General features: G+C 35.0%; 1 protein-coding gene across 2 annotated transcripts; it reads right to left on the bottom strand.

Moving 5' to 3' along the window:
* Positions 1-416: 416 nt before the first annotated feature.
* LOC126874118 (protein amnionless-like) lies at positions 417-9,844 on the bottom strand. 2 transcript variants are annotated; one of them, XM_050635787.1, is made up of 7 exons: positions 9,159-9,844; positions 8,756-9,053; positions 6,806-7,110; positions 6,219-6,342; positions 5,891-6,125; positions 3,763-3,916; positions 417-1,017 (listed from the first exon to the last, which is right to left on the bottom strand). In XM_050635787.1, the coding sequence occupies exons 2-7, from the start codon at positions 9,032-9,034 to the stop codon at positions 672-674; spliced, it is 1,443 nt and encodes a 480-aa protein (XP_050491744.1). In that variant the 5' UTR covers positions 9,035-9,053; positions 9,159-9,844; the 3' UTR covers positions 417-671. The 2 variants fall into 2 exon arrangements, with proteins under 2 accessions (XP_050491744.1, XP_050491743.1); XM_050635786.1 differs by having other exon boundaries at positions 8,756-9,844.
* Positions 9,845-10,210: the final 366 nt, after the last annotated feature.

Here is a 10,210-nt window from a genome sequence, read left to right as displayed (position 1 = left end):
ATTGGCAATCTTATCGGGTTTACTCTTCTGTTAGGTTTCACAGGATCATCGAGCGTTTTTATCAAAATATCGAGTAACCGATACTTCGAAATTCTATTAAAGCGAACTACTAAAGAAATACTTTTGCTCGTTTAATTCTCTTCGCAATTCTAAATGGAAAAATTACGTATTTTACCTTATATGCCGACTTAATTATGCCGTCGAAATAAGACCATTCGCGCATCACATTTCACAGCCCAATCTGATAGGCCTGCACAATTGAATGGACCGTTCATTCGCGTTTTAATTAAGATTCTGGTAATGAATTATCGACCTCCACCTCCTGATAACATTATTTCGATCTCTTTTCATTTCCTGGACGTCCTTCGAATTTTAGAAACGAACAAATTTTTACGTCGTTGAATTCTCTAGCGAATTTTTTATCGTTAAAAAATATTTCAATTTTTTATTTCTGAAAAAAAATTAAACGATGTAAATGATTAAATGTACGAAATAACGTACGTTCACAACGGTTATAACATTTATTGAAAAAGAATGATTATACAGCGAATCGTTTCTTATATTACAACGTAATAAAAGCTGCTTTATATTTAAATTTAAATAACATAACCTTACGCCGTGAAATTCTGTAATTTCTACCAAAAGAGAAAAGCAAGAGAATTTTTATCGTTTTATTGATCGGTGTCAAGATCCGCTTCTTCAATTTGATCATCCACTTTACGCTTAAGAGTCGATAAACTGAGGGGAGCTTCCATATTTAAGACCTCCTCATCCTCCTTGCGCCCTTTTCTTCTCGATCTGTACAGAGGATTTTCGAATCTTCCACCGGAAGACGGATCGTTTCCCTCCGCTTCGTTATCTTCGAGATTTGGTTCGTTGGCGACGTTGGCAATTTGAACGTTACTCTCTGCACTATTTTCGAATCGAGCAAAACCGAATGGTTTGCTACCCTGCGTTTTGTCCGCTCGAATTCCATCCCTTATCGAAGAGAAGATCTCCGAGAAGCCTAGCAGGAAACTGCAAATAATAACGAGACGTCTGATTAAAATTCTGGATACTTAAATGCGTCTGGTGACTTATGTCAGATGCACGAAAAAGTACATTTTAAAACTACTTTCATTAATTTACTTGCATTTAAAACAAAAAGTTTGAAGTTTCAAACATCTATCTTAGATAACTGAATTTGGAAATATTTCCTGTTAATCTCAAAGAATAGTGAAAACTATTTTCGTCGGAAGAACATGTTATGCCTTAGAATATTTTGAAATCTATTTAGAGAACATAGAATTTTTCATTACAAATGAGAGAAAAGGTACCGGTGATATAAAACATTATTATAATATTTTCAGCACTTTGGGTCATTAAATTCTCTTTAAACGTTCTCTTTTAAAGCTACAAATTTACGATATTTTTACTTATAAACAGCGCTACTCATTGACCAAACAGAGTTAATTAAATTACAGAAATTTCTAGTTCCTATTTTCTAGTTTCTAAGCATATAAGGAAAGAATATTCCATTTTTATTCTTCCTTTTCTCCTTTCGTTCGTTACTTTACGAATTTATGTTTTCTTTTCACTTCCCCGTTTCTTCTAACAATTTGAAACTTTATTTTATAAATTGCCTGATTGAGCGGACAAATATTTAATAGCAGTAGCGTTCCTGTAGTCGCGGAATACGAGTTTGCATTCGTAGTTGGAGAAACTAATAACGCGATAAAGCTTAGACTTCTCCGTTTCTTCCTTTTCTCGACCTTTCGCTTTCCACGTCTTCTCCTGCTTCTCCTTTTTCTTCGATTGCTTCACGAATCTGCATCTTATTATTCGTTATATTCTTTCTTTCTTATAATTATATTTACACAAGTCATCATTTACACTCTATCGCTTATTTTCTTTGACCTTTGCATCTCTTAGAGATATCCTTCCTTTTCTCCCTTATTAATCTTCTCTTGGAAATATTATTTTCTGCTTCTCTTCTACGATTCGTTTTTCCTTCGGTGATTGAAAATGTTATTTCACAAACTGTTTGATTAGGTGTCTACATTCGCTTTGTACACGTGTATTACCAGCGTACTGCTTTCCAATGATTCGATCGACAGCAAAGAGAACTTTTGAAGTTACACACGTTCCAATATGCAGTTCGGTTTACCGTACGTAAACACTGATACCATTGCTGCAATTCGAAGCAACCAGTACTGTTTCCCTGGCGATTTGGTTATTCAAAATCACCGAGATCGATACTCGAATTTCTGCTACTCGAACGGAATTCATAACAGATATTTGTAATAAAATGAACTTCTGTTTACGATGGGTAAACTAATCGTCGTTTCTAATAACTTTGTAAGCGGACTTCTCGCATAGCCGAATATAAATGCAAAGATTAAGTTGGTTGGTTTCCCAATACGTTAGACGAAATATCTTTCGCTGAATTTTATCGATACTTGCAAATTCTTCGATGTTCAAACTATCGAATTTGCAAATTTCCAAACCTCTCGATTTTCAAATTTATTCGGTTCGCGTCAGATTTTTCAATGTTATTTCGATCGATTCGCCAAAACGTTCTCACGATCAAACGTTTCAAGAGACATATAAATGTTTCAAAAACATTTGGTTCAGTCTCGTTTAAAAGTATGCCGAAGGGAGGTTAATTTCGGAAACATCCGGTTTAACGGGGCTGCGAGCGAAGGAGAAACGCAGTCAGTTGAAAACTGCGCCTCGTGTTTCATATTCCGTGTAATTACTTTTTCCATCGCGTTTCTCTTCTTTTTCTCCCTTTGCTCCTCTCTTTTCCCGTGTTGTCTCTGCCTCTCGACGATCCTCGTCATCGACACCCACGTGTCGCTGGAATATAAGGGTCAAACGGGACGAGCTTATAGAAAGCTTCATCGCCGTTTTCCCAACGAGTCGCACGTAATCGTTGAGCTGCTCGCTTCCGTTTGTCGTTCGCGAAAACATGCATCGGCCAGCTATTTTCGACGATTTATTAATTCCGCCTTCTCCTTTCTTTTTCCCCTTTTCCTTCGACCTTTTCTCTTTCATTCATTTGCTTGCTTAATTGGCAGCGTAGAACGCGAAGTTAGCTTTGCACGTGGAATCTTTTGAAAACGCGAAAATATGAAAATTCAAAGGGTCGTGTTTTCGTAGTTTCAGCAGCTATTTCACAGTTTGCGGGGACATTAACAGGTATATGAAAGCAGAGGTCCGAAGGTACGACGATGAAGGTGAATCCACAGATTCGAAAATTCACACGTTCGAAGTTTGAAGATTTGAGAATCCGAAGGTTTACAGGTTTGAATCGTGAGAACTTTGAAGGCGAAAATTCGTAAATTTGCAAATTTTAACGTTAACGCATATTTGCAAACCTGTGAATCCGAAAGTTGTAAAATTTGCAAATTAGAACGTGGCAAATTTGGAAGTCTCGTGACTTTGAAGTTTTGAAACTGACAGTTTACAAATTTGAATTTGAACAATAAATGAATCGTTTTTACGTTAAAATATGTAAAGCGCTTTTATGGTAAATTTAGAAGCAGGAGGGATTATCATATTTCTGTTGCTCTCTGTATCGTCTCGCTGTAGCTCATAAATTTCTTAAACCATTTTTATCCGAAGTTAATCCCGCGGGAGACTTTAGAATTCACAGAAGGTACAAAAAGGATAAAAGACTGTATATCGTGACGTTATAGTGCCTCGTAATGAGAAAAAGAGTTAGAAGAAAGGATATTATCTCCCTAGGTTGATCATTAATTAATTATACTAAGTACTTACTGTCTGTAAGAGTAGCCAAAGTATAAAAAGAAGAGGAACAGAAGAAGAAGGACGATCATTGGCATTCCCAAAAACGGAACCAACGTAATAGCCATACGATTATCTTGCACGGCAGCGCCAGTTACTTCTGCAGAGAAAACTTCGATTTTCATACCTATTAAAAAAAGAAAAGCACGATAAAATAAGGAAGATTTAAATCTGTCGTGGTTCTCCATTTTTACGTTTCAATGTTGTAATGGAAATTCTTGATGCAAGAAGCAAACAAATTTTTCATGTTTTAAGAAATACTCTGACGTATAAACAACGAGTGTCGTTCCATATTTTTCTCAAATTAAAAAAATCCGCGAGAGAAGAAAAATACGATCGAATCGAAGACGATGCAAAGGTCAGGAAGCAGAGTTAATGAGATTTCGTAATCAATTTCAGGATTTTTAGCTCATTGGGAAATATTCTTCTTCCGCTTAATTTCGAAGAATGATTTAATATTTCGCGATAATAATTTACCATTTCATATTAGACTCTGTTTGTATAAAAACCGAGCAATAAGTTAATTCGTCTTATTTATTGTAAATCGAATTCTTTGATATAAAGATGGTAGACGTTGAAACTAAGGAAGCTTTGAAAGTCACTTTTTAATCGCTTGTTGATTGAGAAAATATTCTGTTAAAAAGTTTCACGGAATTTTCCCACTTTCTTTGATAAAATATAAAGTTTACCTTGTCTAGAAGAAGAATAACTTTCGTTAATCTAGAATGAATGAAAACTGAAATTAATGCTGTTGGAAAGTTTCTTTTTAACGACTCGCTAATTGAAGAATATTTTATACTATTATAACTTTCTTGCGACAGTCGCCAATTTAAGTTAGTAGTTTTACTTAATTTCAAGTAGATAAAACGTAAAGTATTTAAGCGTATTAAAAGTAATAAGTAAAATAATATTTTCTTGTGAAAAGAATATAAGAAATAATGGGAATGTTAAACATGGAAAGTGTTTCGAGGGGAAATGTCTTGAAAGAGTGATGGTTGCGTCGTCGATGAAGCCAGAATAGTCGATCAGGTTAATCGTTTTCTATGTAGTGGAAAATACAGTAACTGATATTATCAGGCCGTGTCTCGTTGAAGAACCGTACGATTATTCATGGAATCCGTAGAAACCATTTTGAAAGAAATAAATAATTTATATCCTTTTTTTCTTTTTATTAACGTGGAAGAAATCCGCACGGACACCAGGTCGCTTCTGGGGCGTAGTAGTGCCGGAAAATAATTTATTTCCTGCATCGCGTCTAAATATTCCTCTGCATATTTTTACACAAATAGAGAACATCCGATGTCAATTTTTAATATGCCGAAATGTTTAAAAGGGGATTTGTTTCGTTCAAAGTACACGTTACGACGATTAAAACGAGAGAAAATAATCTAAAAAAATGGCCACAGCTGCACAAATTTATGTTGAGATAATACTTTTAATTCCAATATTCTTCGATATTCGATAACATTAATTTTTATATTTTTAATTCTATTTCTAATATACGTGGGCATATACAGGGTGTCGCAGACAATTGAAATTCGATACAGGATAAAGGAAAGTGATAATCGATAAGTGATAAGATAACGATAACGACAGAAAGCAAATCGTGACATTGTCCATGTTTAATAATACAAACACGAGCAGGAAGAAAAGTTTCATAATTCGAAACTTCCACGTAACACACGGCTATTTGCTCGCGAGTGTTTAATTAAACTTGTTCGTTCCTTTCGAAAACGTAGCCTTAAATATAAAAACGTTATTCTTCTTTTTCCACTTATTTTTCCACGTAGAATCGCTAGCCGGCCGATTGTACGATTATTTTCAGGACGGTCCATATATTTTTAATTCTTATTTCTACGGAATTAAATTAAACGATAAAAAGAATTAACAGTATGTTCGATTCACATCCTCGATGCGAAGTACCGCGTTTTTCAAGCTTGACTTATTTCCCCTTGCGAATATTCCTACGAGAATAGATATCGATGACGCGTTAAATTAAAGAAAAAATCGTTAGTTACGTACATATTTGGAGATAACGAAGTAACGAGAAGAATAGAAAATGAAAAGATTAAACCAGAGAAACGTAACGTATAGAATTTACTTTGCAACGCTCTCTTTGCGTCTTCTGTAGCTTCCAAGATATCGATTTCCGAATAGTCGAGCTTCTTCTTTATCAAAACCTCGATAGCTCCGTTCCAGGTAGGTCTTACGTGCCAAGCGAGCTTTTCAGCGTATCTTTCTAAAGCCTCGTCTGTTAATACTTGAACCATTGATAGAGGTACTTTGTTTGTTAAAGACAGTCGACCGCCACAGTATCGACAGCAGTGACCTTCCACCTACACTCGAACGTTATTTCAAAAATGAACTTCAAGAATTTATTACGTCTATGGGAATTTGCGTAAAGGATAATAATTGTTGGTCGAATTTACCCATATGGGATATTCGCAAGGCGTGAATCCACACTTTGGTCTTTCAATAGCACAAATTTCTTCCAGATAGTAGCCATTTGGATCGTCTTGGCAGGGACACTCCTTGCAACTATAGCCCACGTATCTGTAGAATTTTATCTCGCATCATCTTTGAATATCGTAGGTTTGTAAAAGTCGCGACTGTTTAATTCAATGCGGCGTTTCGAAAGTTAAATAAACATTTGGGTGAATACACGAAGTGTCTCTGAAGTTTTGAACGAAGTTTTGAACGAAGTTTGAACTTGCAAGGTTTATGAATTTAAAAGTTCAAAGATTTCAAAGTCTGGAAGCTCGAATATTTAGATGCTCGGGTTATTTGAAAATTCCAAGATTCGCAGATTTGAAAGCTGAAAGACTGGAAAGTTAAAAAATTGACAAACTCGGAGGTTGGAAGGTTTCGCAATTTAAGAACGTTGAAATTTGGTAGCTTGAAAATTGGAAAGTTTGGAAATTCGAACATTTGAAAAATTGTAAATCCTGTAATTTGCAAATTTTTTACTCCGAAACATGGTAAATTTTTCATGAAAAGCTTGTTCAGCGAGACGCACTTTACTGTGAATATTCCTTTCTCGAACTCTCTACTGTGAACCATGTCTGCCCATTGCCACGCTCTATAGGGTTGCTTTTCGTCCATCATTCTCACCGATTTCACTTCGATATTCTTCATCGGCAAAAGTACGCTGAAGGTTTGATTCTTTCTGGGAAGTACGATGTTATCTTGGCGACATGGTACTTGCTCGAGATGCGGCGCTGCTATTGAACTTCCGCCCCAATTTTGAGGGTCGGCCCAGAATAGGTGACCCGACCTTGACCACTGGCTGATTTTCTTTGCTGATTTTCCTGCTTCACTCAACTATTATAATTGATCGATTAATTGGCTAATAAACTGATTAAGCATGATAATTGTTACCTAGAAAAAAATTTTGTAACGAAAATAAAAGGACGATCTTAAAAAATGGCAATTTGCGGATCTGATTGCGAACGAAAAATTTGTCAAGAATATTAATAGCATCTGTCAAGCAACGAGAAACGTTATTTTATCGGAAATTTAAGAAAAACGAGTGTAAAGATGAAAAAGCGGCAGCCAAACCTACCCCTGTGTTGCGCTTAATCTTCATTTTCTTCAAATTCTGATCCAGCTACAGAATAATTATTCATCCATGTCGACATAATAATTCTTCGGAAATTCTGCTGATGATGAATTACCATCGGATTGTTGCTACGATAATTGCTACGCGAAAGCAATAGCCAACAGCGATCTTGTAGTACTTCGGATTTGCTAGATTTCAAACTTTAATTGATTCACCAGCAGGATTTCCGAGGAATTATTTCATAGGCGGGTCGGTATCTGAAGAAGATGAAGATTAAGCTAAGGCATGGGTAAGTTTGATCGCTGCCACTTTTTCATCACCGTTTTTTCCATCGTTCTTTTTTAATTTTCCTCGAGAGATGCACTTAGATGTCTTGCGAGACTTTCTCGTTCGCAACGAAGTTAAAAAATGGCTATCTTTAACATCCTCCTTCGCGGTTAATAATTTCGTAATTAAAATTTTGAAGAAAGAGGTTAACAATTTCGTAAACTTGGTAATTTAAATCTCGCACTCGCAGTTTCCATTTCATTTTTACTGATTTTGAGTTTACCGAAGCAACTGGCGAAGCATCGTACTCATTTTATTTCCACCATTCTGCGATATTGCTCGTTAAATCTTGCTTTCAAAAGCAGAAGAATTAGATTTACGATCGATAGGACAAAGAGGATATATTAATATATTAATACACAGCTGTGGAACTTTAGAAGTTTTAACGTTCAAGTACGTCCGAGTATAAAAGAAAAAACTTAACGAGTAAACGCACGTTAGATTGATTGTTATGAAACAGGGATAACAGTAAATGAAATTACTTACTTTCTTTTGTTCATATTATGTTGGACATAAACATGCGTGAAATACTATAAATAATAAGAACAACAACAACAACAAGATCGTTATTGTTATTGTTAGTGTATAGTGTTTAGTGTTTAGTGTTTAGTGTTTAGTGTTTAGTGTTTAGTGGGGGAATTAACGAGGAATGGAAAAATTCTACTTACAATTAGTAAGATCAATTTCATTTTAAACTTGGTACTTTAATTTACCATTATTATAAATCTACCACCTGTCAAATATAAAAACAATTATCTATACTCGCATCTAGAATAATATTATGTTGTCAAAATATCAATTACTAGAATAGTAATTATTAATTATTATCAAAATAATAACATCAAAAGATTGGAAAACGAAGCTTAGCAAATGTCAATTTCACCTGTGAATGTACCGTCGCGTTAATTTGTTACTATTTATAATATATAATCCGGTGACCTATGAACTGAATTTATAGTACGTATCTAACAACTAGTAATATTCATATCACGAAGCCAATCATCGATTAATTGAAATATCATACGTCTTTAGTCAGTTATTTACGTAATTATTGATTCACACGTGTTTCTTAATTCCTACCTGTAATTTTCCATTTCTGGGCAAGACCAAAGATCCAGATCTAGGTAAATCGATTCCAGACAGCCTTAAATCGATCGATTTTCCAATTCCCACTGCGTGTCTCATATCCAAGGGAAATGTCACGTAACTGTCTAATTCAGGTATCCGTTTCCCAATCCAATTTTCAGCCGTTTCCCATTCTAAATTTGGAAGCCAATGTTTCTCGACACCGAGAACTACTTTTATAATTAACAAAGATTGGAGAAATGTCCAAGCTTCGTAAGAAACTCCACATTTCATGATATCGAGCAACGGTTTCCTATAAATTAAAATCTTATAGATTTCTGAAATTTGTTATTCCTTTAACGACACTGATTTATCACGAGTAGCGTTAAAAGTTCTTTTAATTAATCGAAGATTTTACTTTTCAATTTCAATATTTGAAGCTTCGTGCGAGTCGAGAGAGAAACGATTTTTATTAAAACGGTTCGGTTAGAGTTTAGGCGAATAGGGACGAACGATCGTCGAGTTAAACGATCGGAAACTGAAGCGAATAATCGGAGTTGAAAGGGGGCGTGCGTAGAGATTTATGGCAAGCTGCTGCAGACTCGGCCTATTTATCGTGATAATTTAAGTTTCGACGATCTTTTTACAACGACGATGTAGAAACACATTTCTATACTTTGTGTCATTAGGAACGGTCAATTTTTCGATTTTTAAACTTCGAATCTTAATATAATATTACGGTGTCTTGTAACAATCGGACATTGCAAAAGGAAAACGTATTACTTTCGTGTTTGTTAATTTTCTAATTTTCATATTACTTGCTGTCTAAAAGCAACTTCTCGTATTTTCTATTACCAGAGATCTTCGATGTAATATTCTTATCCTTTAATTGAATTTTATAAGATTAACTATCTTTTTTTTGCTTTTCATAGGCGACTGAAATTCGATCGCTACTAACTTTGAAATACGCAGGAAGACTAATTGCGAGCATAGCCGCGATATCAAAGCCGACACGAAGTCTATCTCGAATGATTCTGGAAGCATTCGCGTTTTTCAACGTTCAAAGTCCTTTGTTTATCCTCGATAAGGTTTGTCAAGGATTTTTAAGGCATCATCACTTTTCTCTTTTTTTTTCTTTTTTCTTTTTGAAGAACATTTATTGGATAAACACCTGGACAAAAGTTTAAACAAGGTTCGTCTAGAATATTCTTAATTCTGTAAAAATAATACTTAACTACAAGTATCTAGTATCTTTTATTCTGATGACAATCGAGATCTTACGTAAAACGGTAACATTCATAGGGATTTTTAAAGTACAGCGAATGTATACAATTGCAGTGGATCGATGTTTCTGTATATTTCGGTATGAACGATAGCCTTATTTAAATTCATAGTCGCAAATGGATATGAAAAAAAGGGATACAGAGCTGGGTAAATTCGATTTGAAAGCGAAACGACAAACCATTTCAG

Source organism: Bombus huntii, chromosome 15 (assembly GCF_024542735.1).
Source record: "Bombus huntii isolate Logan2020A chromosome 15, iyBomHunt1.1, whole genome shotgun sequence".
Lineage (NCBI taxonomy): Eukaryota > Metazoa > Arthropoda > Insecta > Hymenoptera > Apidae > Bombus > Bombus huntii.
The sequence above is the reverse complement of the archived record's forward strand: the minus strand, read 5'-3'. Positions and strand labels throughout refer to the sequence as shown.